The sequence below is a fragment of the Haliotis asinina genome, chromosome 5, assembly GCF_037392515.1.
Source record: "Haliotis asinina isolate JCU_RB_2024 chromosome 5, JCU_Hal_asi_v2, whole genome shotgun sequence".
NCBI classification, from domain to species: Eukaryota; Metazoa; Mollusca; class Gastropoda; order Lepetellida; family Haliotidae; genus Haliotis; species Haliotis asinina.
In genome coordinates this window covers 41389665-41410395 of record NC_090284.1, presented here as the reverse complement: position 1 = coordinate 41410395, position 20731 = coordinate 41389665, and the positions used below count along the sequence as shown (strand labels likewise).

General features: G+C 38.5%; 1 protein-coding gene across 1 annotated transcript in view; it reads left to right on the top strand.

The window, feature by feature from the left end:
- Nucleotides 1-854: 854 nt before the first annotated feature.
- LOC137284466 (germ cell-less protein-like 1) overlaps nucleotides 855-20731 on the top strand; it is a 31541-nt gene continuing 11664 nt past the window's right edge. The window contains exons 1-13 of the mRNA XM_067816282.1: nucleotides 855-1216; nucleotides 1998-2121; nucleotides 4798-4894; nucleotides 5466-5563; nucleotides 5771-5817; nucleotides 6320-6451; nucleotides 7036-7120; nucleotides 7975-8062; nucleotides 9622-9753; nucleotides 11086-11155; nucleotides 11602-11677; nucleotides 12555-12616; nucleotides 19254-19340. Of these exons, the coding sequence (XP_067672383.1) occupies nucleotides 1038-1216; nucleotides 1998-2121; nucleotides 4798-4894; nucleotides 5466-5563; nucleotides 5771-5817; nucleotides 6320-6451; nucleotides 7036-7120; nucleotides 7975-8062; nucleotides 9622-9753; nucleotides 11086-11155; nucleotides 11602-11677; nucleotides 12555-12616; nucleotides 19254-19340 (1277 nt within the window). The 5' untranslated portion in view covers nucleotides 855-1037. The remainder of the gene's footprint in view (nucleotides 1217-1997; nucleotides 2122-4797; nucleotides 4895-5465; nucleotides 5564-5770; nucleotides 5818-6319; nucleotides 6452-7035; nucleotides 7121-7974; nucleotides 8063-9621; nucleotides 9754-11085; nucleotides 11156-11601; nucleotides 11678-12554; nucleotides 12617-19253; nucleotides 19341-20731) is intronic.

Here is a 20731-nt window from a genome sequence, read left to right as displayed (position 1 = left end):
TATATACTCTGAATATGTGTTTTGTTTAATTTGCTGGAAAAAAAGCTGATTATGGGTCATGCGTGATTGGCCGACACATACAATATATATCTTGTGCAAATGAGGGCATTTAATGCTACTTTCAACAATGTTCCACCTATATTTTGGTGGTCGGTAAAATAATTGAGCTTGGATTAGACAATCCAGCGATCAACATCGTCAGCATTGTTCTACGCAATTGGGATACAAAGATGTTGTATGTTAGTCACCTCTTACAACAAGGATGGGTTGCTGAGGACCAGTTCTATCCTGGATCTTCACTGGTGTCTTGTGCAATGTAAGTGTAATGGGTAAAGTGGTCAATTACCACTCACAACAAACTTAACCCAGAAAAGTGTAGTTACTAAGTTAGCCTTGACATACAAAATGCTGCATATTATTTCCTGACTGAAGAAATTAATATTGAAGGAATAAATAATACAAATATTTTGTTATTAATCTTGCCATTTCAAATGTTTCAAGGATTTCTTTTCACCTAGGGTGGCAAATTTAATACACAAACCGCTACTTTGAGTTAGAGAACACTTGTGCTTTCACACTTTCATTTACCAACAGTAGTTTAACCTAAACCTCAGATTTTACCTATTATTACAAACTATTTTATTATCTTTAAAAGCACCAAAATTTGATAACACATAAAATCATTGAATCGGAATTGTAATGAAGAGTTATCCTGTCCTGTTGCTATCGACCTGGACTGGTTCCCCTGCCCTATTCCGCGCCGAGCTGTCGCTGCGCTACCTTGATGAGCGTAGCATAGGCAGAGTACCAGTCTACTGTTGACCACAAGATGTCGCTGCGCAGTCCATCTCCATACACTGTTCCTAGGGCTCGCTCGATGTGTAAAGCTCTTTGTCTCTGCAGTGCCGTAAGCCCAGGTAGAAAGGGGCGGCGGGTTTGCTTGTTACATCTTTTGGAACGGTCAGCTGTATTTTTGACGTATCATGTGAATTTGAATTTTAGTCGCATGCACTTGTCAATGACAGTATATCTCGATTATGGGTAATTCTCTAACAAGGGTTATCTCTGGTGACAGAAGAAGGAAAAGAAAGCGTGCAGACGAAACATTTGAAAAATCATCCGACGATTCTTCCAATGATGATGGAGAATCGGCATCCGAATCTGATTCTCCACCTGCTCGCAAATCCAGAACAGTCGACATTCACACGCCGAAAAGGTGAATGAACATTTCCATTATCAGTCAGGTATATTTAATGGTTTTGAACCATTCTGATTGCTTCGGCGGACATGTATATTTTAATACATATTTATTATTATCATGGGTTCTCTCTCTGAATATTGTGATCAACCACACTGTTGTTCAAAAGAGGGTTGCGATCATAGGGTCTGTTGGCCACCCAGTACTATGCAAAGTATTTCAAAGAAAAATATTACTTCAAATGAATCTCATTGTAGTCTTTTCAGTTTGTCATACCTACTTTCATTTGAGTAGGTTACTTTTAACTTCTCTTCGGCCTCTCGTTCCTTTCAAATAAAAGTGCCAGACATATTTAGGAGGTAAACATACTGTTGGGAAATCAGAGGTATATAATTAAATTATAATAGCTCTAAATTTGATTTAAAGCCAAACACATAGTGTCAGGTTTTAAATACACAATTTAGAGCTATTATAATTTTGTTAGATACCGCTGATTTTTCAAAACATTATCGTTATGATTATGTTTATCTTCCTTCTACCATAACTGAATTTTCAGATTTTAAACAAATATATAATGTGTTGGAAAATCAGATATATGTAACATGATTATATACCTCTGAATGACTTTGATTAACCAATCAGAATCCAGTATTTATTGAAGTCATGGTAGAATGTATCACAGTTCCAAACCAAAGATTTGTAAGAGCACAGAGTAATAGTTGCACAAAGTAGAGTGTTTGAATTCAGCTGTTATACTGTGGTAATATTTCTGAAATGCCAACAAAATGTCTTGTTGCAGGAAGCATATTAAGTCCACGTCCAAATATATCTATGAGACTCTCTTTGTGAAGGGTGATAACAGTGATGTCACCATTCAAGCTCTTGGAAGAGACTGGCACCTGCACAAACACTACCTCAAGCAGGTAATGTCTAAACAGTTATTGTTTCTTGTTTGTTTCATATATTTTCTCCAAGTAATGAACAATTTATTGTTTTCATCACTATCATGATTTTCAGATTCCGGCACAATGCTAGATCAAAGGCATAAGAAAGTAATGTCAAACCCAACTGAAATAACGGGGCATTTTTCATAGATTTGAAACATGGTCATCATGCAACACTTTGCAGATGCACAAGATATAACAATTTTTGTTTGCAGCTAATTCAGTTCACAACTCATTACTTATGACATATGAGAGATCCAAAAAAGTTATGTTAGAGGTCACCTGTTCCTATATTCAACATGAGAAGTATGAAATCAAACCATAGTGTAAGCAAAGGTAGAATTTTCCATTGTTAAAATTCTCAGATTAATTTAAAGATCACATATAATCTGGGGGGTGCAAGTGCATAAATCACTCATTGACATCGTTATAAATGAAACCCTGTCATTAAAACTGCTCATTTCGATCTTTAATTACCTTAAATCGACCTTTTTGACAACAGTTCACAATTCTCAGCTGCAAAGGAAATTTCAACCAATCAGAGCGGCGCGTCTCTGTGATGTAATAGTAGGTATAGATATGAGGGTCTATGCAGAATTCATCTACATTTCATGGGGTAAACTATTTCGTTTACAGGTTTGTACTAACATGAAATTGCGACAGCTGTTGTGAAAAGTGAAAGCTACATGTTCTCACAATCTACTGTTATTTAGTTTTGTCTCCTGCTTTGCCTAGTTTCTGAGTTACAACCCTTGTTTTCATAGACGATTCTGTCAAAATCACTTGGTGTCACTCGGTTGTAATCCATGTTTGGTGGTAAAAACCTACATGTTATTTGTCATCATTCACTTGATGCTCAGTTAATGAATTTATAACAGGTATAATTAGTGGTGTGCTATCTGGGGTGACCAGTGAGACTATACAACAATGTGAAAAACCTGTAACGATGCATCACGTTTTCGTATATTAGACTATTAAAAGATACATCACTTGGGAGATCTGCAGAAATTTATCGCTATGTAATTTCACTTCGACCCCAACGTCGCTTATGTTAATATTGTTGTGTTATAGATTGTGTCATGCAAACACCTTTTGGTCATGACTCAAATACATATTCAACTACTAGTTGAAAGAGGTTTTGATTTTCTTACTTGATGAAAACAAACCATAATCTCATTAATTCAAATGGACTTCAGTCCATGACTTCACTATTTTAAACAAATGGCGGCACCCTGTCTAAGGATAAAAGCTATTTAAGTTTGTATTCACCAACTTACAAAATCAAAATTACTTTCTACTGGTAGTAAATATGTATTTTATTGATGGACAATAGGATTTTGTTTGGCATTTCTTATAGCATAACATTTTCACTCTTGGAAGCGACTCAGGGCTCGATATAATATTACTTGCAATAATATTGTCACTTCGACCACAACCTTGCTTCAGAGGAAGAAAGCGTTATATTCATGCAAAATCCTTTTAGTCAGGAACGTGTAGTAAGCAGTATTGATTTTATGGACTCGATGAAACTTGAACTCCATTTTCTATCCTGGGAGAATGGTAGGTGATGAACCATCTGATTTAGTATATACCACATGCTTCCACAACGCTCGCTTCGCACACACAAACAACCAATTTAAGCACAAACTACGGGGTCTGGTGGAAATCTGTACATAGTGACACCATCACTTGATCCCAAGGAGCAATTGACAGCAGCACAACAATTCGGCATGTCTTTGGTGACATCGAGAAATCAGCAAAATGATGAGCTTCCTACACATTTTGTATACAACTAACTGAAAATCGTTCCTTCTATGACGTCACTGAAGGGCTCTGGCGACAGAGTTACGTAACCTGTCTGAGGTTTCGTTTGCGGGCGATAGAGAAGCAGACAGCATTTTAGCAGCTTTTAAGTGCTTGGTATTAATTAACCACAATTCTTTTTGAAAACAAATGGTGTTCCGTTTATTACTAACCAGAAGTCTTTCATATGCAGTGCTAAAAAGAGTATCAAAAATTGAGTTATTCGGTCTTTAACCATGTTAACAGAGAATATGTATGTGATGGTTTTTGGTGTATGTAATGGTAATATGACCTTACTTTATGAAAAGACCACATGGGCTAACTCATTGTTTTCACACATGTCAAAAATACTTCCAGATGCCTAGTAATGTCTCAATGAATATTTGGTGTTGGTCTTGAAACATAGTCTTGTGTTTAGACCTGATGATATGAACACAATGTTGAGTGAATACATGACATGTTTTAAATGAAAACAACTTCTTTTTTATTCTTTACTTTTTAGAGCCTTACTCCATCATATAGAATAATATGGAGTTTAGTCATTAAAACATATCATGTATTTATGTTTGTCTGACTATTATATGCCTTTCAAGAACTTCAGAACATTGAGTGTTTCATTGGGGAGAGGAAGGTATGATTTTGGGAAGGAAGTGTGATTTGATTATCTCCCTTATATTGAAAGCGGTGTTTTGTGAGTGAACTGTGTTTGTTCATTATTCAGGCTTCTCAGTGGCATACTGAGGGAACAGGATGGTTTGTTTACATTGAACTTACCCTGTGAGCAGATGGAACGTTACTTGTTTTTGCCTGATTTTTTCATCATGCTGTGTGATTTGCATGTTTGTGTTTCAGTCTGGTTATTTCTGTGGAATGCTGAGTGGTTCTTGGAAAGAATCTAACCAGGATGTCATACAGCTTGATATACCAGACAACAATGTGGATGAAAAAGGTTGGTTAATGATATCAATGCATGTATATGGAGAACGTGTTGTAAACAGGATGGCGAACTGAGTAGTCTTGGCAGGTAATTGGGAAATTAACATGTTCTTGCTTAAGTTCATGAAATATTACTTCATCTACAAAGCCACAGTATTTGGTATTCCTGGAAAGTTATAATTTCAATATGGGAACTGGCATTCGCAGATGAGAATGGCCTCTCTCTGCATTGCAGTATAAAGCGCAGATACATTATATATGGTTGTGTATGTTTTATATAATCTATTTGATGAGAGTATTGAACATGTTGAAACAATGTGATTTCCAAGCTGAAATTCGTTAACCTGTCTAGAAAGAGTGATTTTGCAGAGATGTTATCTGTTAAATCAGTCCTTGGCTATCAGTCAGTCTATGTATACTATGCAGTCAAGACACCAAGACAAACGGTCAAACAATTCTCAGCAGTAAGGAGAACAAGTAACACAAATGTACAATATGGTGTAACCGTTGCATGTCTTTAAAGAGGCCTGTCTTCATACCTGAATCCAGTCAAGTCAAGGTAGTATCCTACATCATGTTTTCAGCTCTACAGACGGCACTGGGCTGCTTGTATAAAGACGATGTTGTTCTCAAGCCAGTCGATGTCATCGGAGTATTGGCAGCTGCTACGCTCCTTCAGATGGTTTGTCCTACAGTAGCATGTGTAGAAATACTGAAATAGGCATATACTGTTTTAATAAATCTGAAATAATAATCCATAGTCGATCTGATAATCTGTGCTAAAATGTTTCAGTAGATGCAGACATCAGATTGATGCATGTCCTAACAAGATGGAGGCAGGTAGATACACATTAGTTTGATGTACATGATGAACAAATGATTATTTCAGGATGGTCTGATAAAACACTGCACAGAGTTCATGAAGGAAACAATCAGGTGAGTTCTGTAACTGGAAACCTTTCCTCACGTCTGGCCTGATGTTTGCGTCTGTTCTTTTTCTAAACATCAGTGTTTGGATAGATGAATTTGTATGATCATTCACAATAGTAGTACAGGTCATGATTTCACTTACAAAGAAAAGCTACCATCTTCATAAGTTTTGGTGTTCTGAGAAGGAAAAATAATTCTTCTCAAGTAAAATAATTTTGTGAGTTTTCAGTAGCAAAGTTGGTATTAATTAACCATATCAAGAACAATGTCAATAATAAGTTTCCTGGTTTAGAGATTGTGGAGAAATATCAGCGGATTCCAAGGGGTAAGCCTTCAGTGTAGACATACCTTTTTGTTTGTTTTGAATGATTGCATATGCCCAGAACTGGTTTCATCGTTTATCTTATGTACACATTGTTGGAATATAAGTGAGGCATAGCACAACATTGATTCAGTCACTTTCAGCTGCTTTGTGCCATGCATACATTACCCATGTGCTTCACATCAGTTCCAGCACAGCAGTTACGTACCAGGCTGCCAGTCAGATGTACTCTCTCCCTGATGTAGCTGCCTTCTGTCAAGGTTGGATGCTGCACAATGTCATGGCACCCTGTAACCTAGCTATACTCAAGGATATCAGGTATAGTAGAGTTCTGTAACCTGGCTGTACTCAAGGATATCAGGTGTAGTGACACCTAGTAACCTGGCTATACTGAAGGATATTGGGCGTAGTGCACCTTTATAACCTAGCATTATTTTGTGGATATCAGGTATAGTGCCTCCTCATATCCTGACTGTACACAAGGATATCCGATGTAGTGCCCCTCTGTAACCTGGCTATTCTCAAGGATATCGTGTATAATGCCATCTAGTAACCTGGCTATTCTCAAGGATGGCAGGTGTAGTGCTACCCATCAACCAGCTATACTGATCATTATAGGTATAGTTCCACCTAGTTCTCTAGCTCCACTAGAGGATATACGGTATAGCACCACATCGTAACCTTGCTGTTCTGTTGTTACAGTAAGTGAATGTGTGTTGAACTGAAGGAGGGGAGTGAAAGTTCTAAAATATAGTTCCTGATGGACATCAAACTTATGAACAGCCCTCCTAGATTTCTTCACTTACAATTCAATATATGACGCAGAAAATGTGCCAACCTTTTGGGTGGTCTTTGTGTTGTGTTGAGCAACATCACTTAGTCCTGAAGGCTGACTGTTCCAGTGAGGATCTCATGCCAACTCTGGTGGGATCAGGAGAACTGTGGGTGCTGCAGGTCGAGATGGATCTCTATACTCTGCTCAAGAAGGTAACCTACCTCAACATATATTGGACTGTACTTTGCCTAATTTTAACATTTAGACTTGCTGTTTTCATCACCTGCTTGTCACACTGTTTAAGTTATGCTCAACATCAGTCCCAAACCACAAAATGTTTATAGTGCTGCATTATTATAAATCTTTGATAAGCTAGTTATGACAGGTTGTAACATTTCAAATGCTTTGTGAATCCGGATCCAGAAAGATATGCAACAAAGCATGTAACTTTATTGACAAATTTTGCATATTCCATTGAACAACATTTTGATTTATGTTCTTTCACCATTAACACTATATATTTGTTTACTATTTAGCACATAGAATACCGATAAAACAATCAGTAACAGATACTGCTGCCTTCAACACAACCCCAAACATTGAACATTGGCCACCTAAGGAAAACATTAAAACGAATACATAGTTCAATAACAGTGTTTAACAGACCAAGTGCTCAGACCATGTAGACCTGAACCAATTATATCTTTTGTTATTGTGAAATGTTCCAATGGAGATCAAGAGAGGTCATGCCAGGTCAACTCTGATCAACCTGAGACACCAAATCAATATGAAGCATGCAAAGGTTCTTCCATTAGTCTAATGTCACAATTCAAATTGGCTAAAGCTTCACTCCCATTGATCTACGGAACTGGGATACAATGTCATGTGCCAAGCAAGTCCGTGAGCACCCAATCTTGACCAACCGCTCTTGTTAGTCTCCTCCTACAACATGTTGCTGAAGATCAATTCTAGCCCAGATCTTCACTGGTGGAACTTTCATGCCAAGTGACATTGTTTAGAGATCTGATGTACAATTTTCTTCTCTCTGTTAACGCTACCTCAAAAGTGGATATTCCTGAGACATAATCCTACCTGGTCTGGGCGTCGCTGCCAGCTGATGTCCAATGTCGATTCCTTTTTCAAGCAACTGACAGGTTTTGTAACTATTTTAAGCAGATATTCAGAGCATTGTGTCCTGATCAACTAAAACAAAACTTTTGCACCATGAGTAATGCTTTTTGTTCAGCTGTGCATAATAATTGCATGCACACATATTAATTGAGGCAAATGATGTACAGTTTTAAAACTTTTATTCCATGGACTTATACATATTAAGGCAAAGAGATTACTCAGCATTCTCCATGATCAGGGGTGCTGAATTTTCACTGTGCAGAATTGTATCCTTTATCTGTACTGTGAATTAGTGAGTTTGGTCTTACACTGCTTTTGATTTTTGCAGATGTGGCTTTTAGCAATGTATCCTATTATAATGGCAGAAAGGGGCATCAGACATTGTATCCATGTGCAGAATCACACCTGGGTCTTTGGCATGACAAGCCAATACTTCAACCTTTAGGCAATTGCTCTGCTTCCTTTGGATGTGTCAAGAGACACTGATTATAGTTTCACATCCCAGATTAGGGTCCTGTGTTTCATGATGCATTCATACATCAGTGATAGATGACACATAGAATTATTGAGTAAATAATCAATGCATTGTTCCTTTCAAAGTTTTTTTTGTCTTGGTGCTACACACAATGTTGCTGTTTCACATGTAACGCCAATTTCAGATATACAGTAGTCTCATTAAGTTTAACAAACTGACCAAGCAGCAGCCTGGTGCCAGTGAAACAGAAGCCAGGAACTGTTCAAATTGTTTGGAAATTGACAATGTGAGCAGCATGTGAGGTATTTAGGGATTTACCTTGAGTCCTGTATTTGAGGTACCCTGGGACGGATGTTTATAATTTTTAGGGGTCCTGGACAATTGAAAATGGGGGTCCAGACTCATAAATATTATAAATACTGTTATTGTATTGTGCATCATGATCAACACGTTAATTGTTACAGTAATGAAATAGCAAATGACACCATATCCCAGCTAGTAGCAAAGTCAGTGATAACTTATTGTTACGTGGTGGGAATTTTTTACGAAAGTATTTGGACGTTTCTCTGTCCCTGTGGATGCGCTGGTAAATTTCGTTGCGTGAACAGTCAATTTTTGTGCATATGTTTATGCAGGAATTTGCATCCTGTAAATCCCTGCACACATGTGCCACAATGTTGTACACTCTCAGTTCAATGTTGTACACTAGGGCAGTGGAGCAGTCAAGAAGACGCGGGTTCAACTGCCCACATTGGCACATTGTGTGAAGCCCATTTCTGGTGTTCCCCTGCCATGGTATTGCCGAGATATTGCTAAAAGCAGCATAATCACTCACTCACTCACTCACTCACTCACTCACTCACTCACTCACTCACTCACTCACTCACTCACTCACTCACTCACTCACTCACTCACTCACTCACTCACTCACTCACTCACTCACTCCATGATGTTCACAGTCAGCTCAGTGTTACACACACATGTGATTCCGCGTTACACACATGTGACTCCATGTTGTACACACTCAGTTCAATGTGTTGTTCACACAAGCTTCCCAATGGTGTAGACATTTGACAGGTCATTTGACAGGGCATATTTTTTCTTTAGGAGACGAGTGTTACCTGGAGAGCAGTGATGGCAGGAAATATATCAAGTCATTTGAAACTCTACGTTGGCAGTATGTTATCAATGACATTGCTTCACTGCGGCTTATCGAATCTGACCGAATCATTCCCAAAGGTACGTACACATGTAAAGGTTCTGTTACACTGAAGCATTCAACCACAGAACACTCCTCAACATACAAACAGGTACAGGCCTAAGACTGAGAGATTGTGGGATTTCGAAGATGTCAGTTCACACTCCCCCAAAACAGAATGTTTTTCATATGGTCTTCCTAGGGGTACATATAATAATAATAGGCTATTTATATAGCGCTGTTCCACGTAACAAGGATATGCTCAAAGCGCTATCAAAGTTACATGTAAGCATCTAAATGTCAGTTTAAAATCCAGAGCTCCAGTTAGCGTAAAATATGCCATGGACATAATGGAAAAGCTGAAATACACAAGAACAATAAATGCCAGCATATGAAAAAACACTGTATGTTTATGTTTACGCTATGTCAAAAACCAATGCATATTTACCCAGTACATTAAAATCATGTTGCGTATCTTATCAGTTCAAACTAATCAAACGCAAAGTTTTTCCATCTCTAAATATCTGCGATTAAGAACATCTTGAATAATTCTAAGTGCAATTAAAATGTACTAATCATGGTTTATATAGGAACAAAGTTTTGAAAAGAAACTCAATGTTACTGTAAACACATGGCTGTTGTATCATCTAAAAGTCATGTTGATATCTTGTATAAACAAATACAAATATAGAGTAAGAGGCTGTTCATATTTTATGGCTAGTGAGGTGATGATAGTTTTTATGCAAAAGCAGAAAAGCATGTGCAATGTGAATGACCTCTTTCCTCTCAAAACAATGTAGTAAGTAAATGACATGCCTACTTCATGTCATGTACAAAGTCAATGGAACAACCAACCCCACATCCCACCCCATTTGGAAATACTTACTTTGTTTCAAAATTATTGATATCATTCCCACATGACCTAAAACGTATCTGGTGCTCTGAAATTCCTATGACACTTATGCTCTGGGTTGATCAATAGAACAACAGCATAGAAAGTGAGGTACCAGGTTATAGCCAAGAGTTACCTGCTCTTGGCTGTAGGAGTCCATGGGCTGGTCTCACAAGACAAAATGTAGTTTTTGGTTTTGCAAATATTTTTATTCAGATATTGTTACAACTGTTGCAGGGAATTTAAATTGACTTTTAAATGCATATATGTACCCCATTGAGACCTATATTCAAAGAATCTGCAACCTCTACAGGTTTGTTCGAACTTTAGCTTGAACACAATTTCACCATTGAGATAATTATAGTGATTTATTTGCACAGTTATTGCAAATGCACAGTTGCAAACATATGAATTGTTTTTCATTTATGAGCATGAATATTATGTTTATTATATATTATGTGGTGGTGTTTTTCATTTGCAGACTGGCTTACTTCCATATATAGGTTTCAGTGGCATCAACTCCTTCATGTAGAGCAAGGCCTTGACAAGGGGTGAGTGGGGCTGTCTACTGTAAACATTACCAGGACAGTGTGGCATACAGGATGTATTTCTGTTCTACTCACTTGTAACTTTGAATTCCTTGTAAAAGAATAAACACAAAATAGTGTCAGATACTAAACTATGGATTCACTGCTTATTTGATAGAATGTACAGTGTAAAGATATTTTGTCAGAACTGATACAGTTAGAGTTTGACATCTTTTTTCTAAAGGATTGCTGTGTTTGGTCAGATTATATTTATTGGATATAAAATGCTATCAGTTACTGCTAATGTTTGAAAACGTCTGACCATGTGTCACCTGATGCTAGCATGTGGGTGGATCCAGAGAGGCAGTGCATGGATGTGCACCCTCTTTGTCCTGAATGTTTATTAAATGACCATAGAAACTTTCTCAAGATGTGTTGTTACATGTTTAATACTGGCTGCTGTGCTGCAGGCCCCAGGATGTGGAAGACCAGGTGTTTCTGACCAGAGCCATGAGATGTGGTCGAGTTTTACCATCCAATGAAGAGGTGAGGTACTTTCTGTATCAGTTAGCAGCTCACAGTTTTCTTTGTAGTGGTTTCGTATTTGAGAGAGAACTGTTTATCTACTCTTGCATCATGCCTACAATTTACTGCCAACTCTGTTATTGGACATTAATTTTTCATTTTGCATGTCTAACAGGGACTATATAATGATGAACCAGTGTTATGAGATAGTTCTTGATCAGGACTTGTAGTCTACTTAAATTGGATGATTTTTTAGAACACTTGATGATGTTGTTGGGTGTGCAGGCATTATTTCTTTTTCATTATTGTTTTCTACAATACTGTGGAGAAATACAGGCAAAACAATAAAAAATATACCAATAGCAACATCCGACCCCATCCCTGAACATTTGGTGAGGCCGCTAAAGGGATTAGTTTATTTTTCAGTATGCATACATCAGGGTTTATCGCGATACAGAAATGCACATCCGCTTTGCTCAAGTTTATAGAATGGACACTGAACAAGATGCATGGCAACCAAAGGGAAACACATTAAGAATCACTGTCCTAAATTCTTGACCAGAAATATAAAGGCCCTGTAAATGAGTAATCATCAAAATGTACCATATGGTAAATTTCAGTAGATTACACTATGTCATTACTTTACATGGCTCGTATAGCAGTCCGGTGGTGGGACAGCCTAAAGCATTTGCTTTTCACGCCAATTCCCCATATGGGTACAATATTCGAGCCGGTGTCCCCTGTCATGATATTGCTGAAATATTGCTAAAAGCAGCATAAAACCCAACTCACTCTTACAGCAGTCAAAGATAAAAGCCTGATACATACAGTACAATTACAAGATCCTATACTGTTATATTGGAAGCTTGTGAATTAACTGAATGTGTCATGTTTTCAGTTCTGTTGGCGATGGGTTGGCTACAGCTATGGTATTGATGCTCTTATCACGTATAAAAGCAGGTAAGTTTCGACATGTTTGGTATGGTGATTACAGCAGTAGAGCTCTGTATCATGATGTGATGCTCATGATACAGTACCTTGATCATAGCCGGATCCAGGGGTGGGTTGCAGGAGTGTGCACCCACAGTTCAAAATAACTGCCTGCCCACTAGCAAAATGCTAGCTTACCTCTGCTTTGGCCTGTCAGAAGTTACTGAATCTGGCCTGCCTGACTGGTGACAGATTAGGAGCTGAAGTTTCCTGATTCCTGACTTGCTAGTTTTAACAATGACATAGACAAAAGCAAATAGTCAAATGCACATTTTTATAAATAACTGTCTGAATCTTAAGTAGTAACATCAGTGTGATTCACCACTGGTTGAAAGCAATACCCAGGTGGCTAAGGAGGGCTTCTCCAGCCCCAGGAATCTCAGGAAGTCAGAGAAGGGGTTCAGGTAGATTTACATGCATCCCGCTTGCTTTAGCATTGTCCTTGTGATACTCCATGGTGGGTGGGGAGCTCGGATGATGAATCATATGACACCAATCATGGCTTATGAAATACCCCCCAAAAAAACCAAACGTCCACTAGAAATTGATCCCGTTGATACTTCTCATAGACCGTCTCTATCGATTGAGTATTGGCCACGTTTCCTCGTTATTGAGACTCCGGACAAGACACCATTGAAGTTGAACCCTTTCGCAGTATCTAAGGGCATTCAAGGTATTGCTGGGGATGTCAAGAACATTAGACGCTTGCGTTCGGGTGCATTACTAATAGAGTGTGGCAAGAAACAGCAGACAACCAATCTGATGAACATGGAATCTTTTGTGGGCATTCCGGTCACGGTCTCTGCTCACAAGACCTTGAACACAAGTAAAGGTATCGTGAGAGATCGTGATCGGTTGTTTGCTGACATGTCCGAGCTTGATATAGCATGCGAAATGAAGGATCAAGGTGTGCTGTATGTGAAGCGCTTTTCCACCCGAAAAAACAATGAAACAATCCAAACAAATACCTATCTGTTTTCTTTTTCATTGCCAAATGCTCCCAAATCAGTAAAGGCGGGTTACTGCAATATCCAAGTTGAAACCTACATCCCCAACCCGCTCAGGTGTTTTAAATGTCAGAAATATGGACACGGTGTATCTACCTGCACATTGTCTGTTGTGTGTGCTCACTGTGGTGAGAAGACACACACAACAGAAGATTGTGACAGTGACTTTAAAAAATGCACTAACTGCTCTGGCGACCATTCATCTTCGTCAAAACAGTGTCCAATATGGAAAGAGCAAATGGCGATTAACAAAATAAAGTTCACCCAAAATATCTCTTTTTCTGAGGCAAAGAAACTGGTGAAGAGATCTGACCTTCTAGAAAGTTATGCTACAGTAGCAAAATCATCATCTGAATCCAACTCTAAAATAACAAAATCATCCACAGGATGCCAAACTACCTTGACTTGGGTCAGTTCTGACTCCCCACAGGTTTTATACCCTGCTATATCATCCCAGACTGAGGAATCACTTCCTACTACATCAAAGTCCTCTGATCATAAGTCATCTTCACAGTCACGCTCTGAGTCTCATTCAACAGCTGATAGACAACAAATTGTTAAAACTAAACCCAAACCTAAGTCTGATGCTTCAAAGCAACAAAGTGGCAGAGCTCCTAAGGGGTCACAAAATAAAATTCAATTGTTTAATAAATATGGGTCTCTTGAAGATATGGACGTTTCTGAAAACGTCCATTCTAGGGCACATAGCTTGTCGCCCTCCAAAAGAGTGCGGGGTAGATCCCCAAAAAATCCCCCCAAAAGATAGTTTATTCCAATAATATTGTACAATGGAACTGCAGAGGTTTGAGGACTAATTTACATGAATTACAGCTATTAGTCCAAGATTTCACACCTTCAGCGTTATGTCTCCAAGAGACATATTTAAAACAAACAGATGCATTTGACCTTCGCCATTTTAATGCATATCATTCTTTTTCACCTCCAGGTGATAGAGCCACTGGCGGGTCATCCGTTCTAGTCAGACAAAACGTTATTCAAAGCCCTGTATCACTTAATACTAATATGCAGGCTGTTGCTGTGAGAATTACTTTACATGTAGCGTTTACGCTATGCTCGCTGTATATTTCGCCGTCTTCGACGTTTGCCAAAACTGATCTGCAAGCTCTCTATGACCAACTCCCGAAGCCCTGTATTATAATGGGAGATTTAAATGGGCACAACCCTCTCTGGGGTAGTGTAAATATAAACGCTAAAGGTAAGTTGTTGGAGGACTTCTGTTCTGACAACGATTTATGTATTTATAATGATGGCTCCAATACGTATTTACACCCTGGGACAGGGACCTATTCTGCTCTTGACCTGTCACTCACAAATTCAGAACTACTTAATGAATTCGAATGGTCAGTCCATGATGACCTCTGTGGAAGTGACCATTTTCCTACTATATTAAAAGCTGTAACTCCGTCCGATGTTCCTCCATCATCAAGACGGAATTTTAAAGAGGCTAACTGGACTTTATATGAAACACTGTGTGCTGAAAAGCTTAAACCTGAACGTTTTACTGACGTTCCTGATGCTATTAAATGTTTTTCTGATGAATTGAACTCCATAGCTGATGAGTGTATACCAAAGTCCTCTGCAGTTCCACACATAAGAAAACCATGGTTCAACGATGAATGCAAACAAGCTAGGAAGGCAAGGAAAAAAGCAGAACATTATTTCCGTCGCCATCCTATGGTGCATAATTTGAATAAATTTAAAATTTTAAATGCTAAAGCACGGCGTACTTTTAAACAGAACAAACGCCAATCTTGGCAAAATTATGTATCTAAAATAAATTCTCGGACACCCATGTCCAAGGTATGGAATATGGTCCAGAAAATTAAAGGTAAAGGTACTAAATCTACTGTCAATCATCTTAAACATGGAGATCAAGTACTTACCGATAAATCAGATATCGCAAATAAACTGGGTGAAACCCTTGCTAAACACTCTTCCTCTTCTAATTATTTACCTAAATTCCAGTAGTATCAAAAACAACAAGAAAAGAAAACTATTAATTTCAACTCAGATAATGGGGAAGATTATAATGAAACTTTTTCTATTCATGAGCTCCATACTGCTCTTGATCAAGCTCATGATACTGCTACAGGAGCTGATAACATACATTATCAACTCCTGAAGCACTTACCAGAATCCTGCCTAGAAACTCTCCTAAATATTTTTGATGATATTTGGACATCGGGTAACTTTCCTTCATCATGGCGTGACGCCATAGTAGTACCCATACCTAAACCTGGACGTGATCATACCGGTCCATCCAATTATCGTCCGATTTCGTTAACTAGCTGTGTTTGCAAGACCATGGAACGCATGATAAATAATCGACTTGTTTGGTACTTGGAAACAAATAACCTTATAACTGATATACAGTGTGGTTTCCGTAAAAACAGAAGTACTGTCGATCACTTAGTGCGACTGGAATCATTTGTTAAAAATGCACTGATTAATAATCAACATGCTGTGTCTATCTTTTTTGATCTTGAGAAGGCATATGACACAACCTGGAAATATGGTATTTTAAGAGATTTACATGACTTCGGCTTGCGAGGTCGTTTGCCTCAATTTATTGCCAACTTTTTAAATAACAGACAGTTTCAAGTTCGAGTGGGTTCTACCCTGTCTGATCATTACAATCAGGATCAGGGTGTTCCACAAGGCAGTATTCTGTCTGTCACACTTTTTAGCATCAAGATAAATAGTTTATCAAAAGTTTTAAACGATTCAATTGATGGATCGTTATTTGTGGATGATTTTAATATTTCTTGTCGTGGGAAAAATATGCATACCATTGAACGGCAACTGCAGCTTTGTTTAAACAAAATAAATAAATGGTGTCTTGAAAACGGCTTTAAATTTTCTAAATCGAAAACTAACTGCATACATTTTTGTCGTAAATACAAACCACATAAAGACCCTGAACTGTCTCTAGATGGGACGCCCATTAAAGTTGTGAAGGAAGCCAAGTTCTTGGGTCTAATCTTTGATTCACATTTAACTTTTTTACCACATATTAAATCACTTAAAACTAAATGCCTGAAAGCACTTGACTTGTTGAAAGTTGTTTCAAATTCAAAATGGGGAGGGGATCAAGCTACCCTTCTCCATCTCTATCGATCACTAGTTCGTTCTAAACTTGATTATGGCTCAATCGTTTATGGGGGAGCCTGCAAAAGCAATCTTAAACTTCTTGATCCTGTCCATCATCAAGGTCTGAGACTTTGTCTTGGATCTTTTAGAACTTCACCTATTGACAGTCTCTATGTTGAGGCTGATGAACCTTCTCTTGAGCAGCGCCGTATAAAGTTAGCTTTACAATACATTACTAAATTATACTCCAATCATTCTAACCCTGCATATAACTGTGTTTTCAATCCCCTTTATGAGGATTTATACAACAAAAAGTCTTCTCTTGTCCCGCCTCTGGGACATAGAATTACACCTTTTCTTTCTGCTGCTGGGATTCAGCTGGAAAACATAGCTCCCTCCCGTCTTCTTTTTTCTACTCCCTGGCAGTTGGTCAGGCCTCAAGTAGACCTAACATTGACCACATTTAAAAAATCAGAGACTAATGAATTACAATATAAGCAAAAATATAATCAATTAAAACATAAATATAGCAATTATAAATCCTTATTTACAGATGGGTCCAAGGATGGTGGCGCTGTGGCTTGTGCCGCTGTCATTGGATCCAGAACAATATCTTCTAGATTACCAGTTAGTAGTTCTATTTTTACAGCTGAAGCTAACGCCATATTAACAGCTCTCAAATATATTCAAAGACACCCTAAACGTAAACAATATATAATCTATTCAGACTCTCTTTCTTGTCTCCAGGCGATTAAAAATTTATCATGTAAACATCCACTTTTAATTGACATTATTGAATTGTATAATAATCTTGCCACTGGCCAATACGACATCGTCTTCTGTTGGTTACCCAGCCATGTAGGCATTTCAGGGAACACAATGGCCGATCTTGCTGCCAAGGCAGCACTCAACAAATCTGTGACACCGCTTCTTATTCCCTACAGTGATTACAAAGCCACCATTAGATCTTATATCCGTGATCTGATGCAAAAGAAGTGGGACACCCAAGTGGGTATAAATAAATTACATGAGATAAAACCTTACATTGGTTATACCCACTTGGGTTGTCAATCCAGATTTGAAGAGGTCATACTACGACGATGTCGTATTGGCCACACTAGATATACTCATGCATACCTGTTGAAAGGTGAGGATCCTCGATTTTGCATCCCTTGTGATGAGAGAGTCACGGTCAAGCATATTCTGCTTGACTGTGTTGAATTCTCCATCACAAGGGATAAATATTTTACAGTTAAAACAATGAAGGATCTTTTTACCAACGTTAATTCTCATTTTATTATAGGTTTTTTAAAAGAAATTGATTTTTTGGGTGAATTTTGAATAGTATGTTTCTGTAAATAGATGTATTTTAATGATTGGTAGTTTGAATTAGTAACTTGAATTGTTGGTGGCTGTACCCTCAAAGGGGGTTGAAGTATTGTAAAATTATTGTCCTCCTGAGAGGGTACATAAGTCCACAAACATTCACAGTAAATTTAAGTCTGCCAGGTTTTTAATCGTAGTATTCATGTTGTTTTAATTTTGGCTAACCTTTCGTACAATCGCCAGCAGCTGAGGGGATGATGTAAATCCAACTAGGGTCCATGCAGGTAGCAAAGGTACTGTAAGTCCCCATGGTCCCTAGTGTGGTGATCTACCTTCAGTTGTTGGCGATCTATAGTCTGTTTTTATTATGTATTGTCTAAATAGTGCTATTAGTTTTAACTTTCCATACTAGTTTTACTTAAAATTGTGATATGCTAGTTGTTTTACTGTCCTCCGTTGACAGATTTTTCCATATGCATATATTTAATTTAAATGTTCTCGTCACGATATGGCTGAGATATGTGACGTTAAACATTAACTCACTCACTCACCCATTAGGTCATCACCAGCATGTATATTTGAGGGGCATGTGGCTGAAAATGGCTCTCAGTTCCAGTCTCTGTAAAAGAACTTTGTAACATTCTCTTGCTCCTGGATGCATGGCTGCAACATGGCTTAGCAACCGTTCATAATTCATGGGAAGTTGAAAAAACAAGTAAACAAAGTTTTAAGTGCAGAATTACAAATCAAAAGGGCAATATGGTATTCTTGGGCTTACTATGCTTGAAAAGAAGCACCCAGTCAGAATGGATTGGCGAGCACTCAAGTGTAACGAATATTTTCATTGGCTGGTTTATTTACTTGTACTGCTATGGCTCTTTGTTTGTGGCATATAACTCAATAGGCGTTAAGTTCAAATTGCATGTGGTCAGCTTTATAAGTTCATTTTCCCCTTTTGATAATTTGTTAGTGTTAGTGAATCTGCAAAGTTGTGTTTTGTGTTGCATGTAAGCTTTAAGAAACTATCATGTAACACTGTTCAGTTTTCATGCTTTACAACGAGGAGTGACAAACAGCGGGTGGAATAACGCTGCATTATTTATGTCTTGTGCACTTATCCCTATTTCAGGCATAATAAGCATTCCTTGTTTTCTACTGTACAGATTAATTTCCCTGATGAGAAACAACTCCTCCAGTCTCAACTATCCTGGGTCAGTCAGCCTGCAGCCTCACAGATCCATATATATCAGGTGAGTCTTTCTAATTATGACTGGTGTGTCATTCCACTTATATCATTTTGGGGATAACAATCAGGTGTGTTTTGTGACTGCATTGCAATAGCAGTCTGTATTATCAATAATGTCATAATGTTGAAATAGTACAAGGGGATGTCAGTAAGTTTCGAGCCTTGAGCATTTTTCATACCCAGGTGTCACAGCCTATGGTACGACATTGAACCTTGGGGTGTAGCTGATGTGATATATAAGTTTTGGTATCCTACTCTCAGAAGTTATTGAACAGCTCACATTGACAGAAAGAGACCCCCCTTACGACAGTGAACATGAATAAAATTGAGTATAGAGCAGTAATTAAATTTTTAACTTACCTTACCATAGGTCTTATGCATATTACCTCTAGCTTCGCTAAACGAGATCAGACAGTCGTTGATTCGCCATCCCCTCGATGGCTACCTCATGTAATCTACGAATGTAGTCACGGAAGTGACGTGATCTCTCCACTCGCGCGAGAGCGCAGAATCCAAAATTCACTTTTACCTTTAGCGTTCGTGCGAACGGACGTGTTGGTTTGCAGTTTTTTCCTACTGTGTGTAGTTTCAATAAAGTTGCTACTCCTTGGTAGGTATGGTTTGTATCCCCTCATTATGTATCAAAGTCAAGTCATACAAGCATTTAATGTGCTTACCTTGCTACCTCGTGTTGTTCTTTTCTCACTCAGGCAGGGCTTGTCCGTGTCGTAGGTGAGAACGGTATGGCGTCCATGGGGGTAATTCATCTTGTTGGTTGTTTGCCCGTCATGTTTCTGCCCATGCTTGGTCATTTTCACTTGTGTTTTCGGTATTTATCATACCATTTTCTGCCATGAATTTCAAGCGTAGCGAAGGCAGCCATTGTGGTTGTTGTTTTTCGCTGCCCCGCATTTACGGGTGTGTCTATTTTTTACGTAGGGGTGCAACTACTTTCTACATTTTTATGTAGGGGTTTTTTTCTCCTAGTATTGTATCAACATATCGTCAAGTCTTGGTTTCTTGTCTGTTACAGTTTCTGTGTATGACTCGACACTATTGTACTGTCTGCAAGGGGCAGAAGTCAGCCAAGGACCCACATCCCTGGTGTCCGGATTGTGCGTCCGCTGTTTGCTCCAGCGATAATCGGTGCCTACACTGTCAAGCGTTATCTCTCGCCGATTTCAAGACCTTTTTGGCGGTTCGGAGGAAACGTTTTACACAACGTAAGAGAAGAATGTCGTCGCCAGCGTCTTCCTTGGGATCCTTACCTGACGACCAGGATCTACCACTGCCTTCAGTACCAGTATCAACACCTAGTGTGGGGCGCTCATCTATTACGCCGGCGCGCTCCTCTCCAGAGCCTACGTGTTCGGACGCCTTTGTAGATTTATCTCA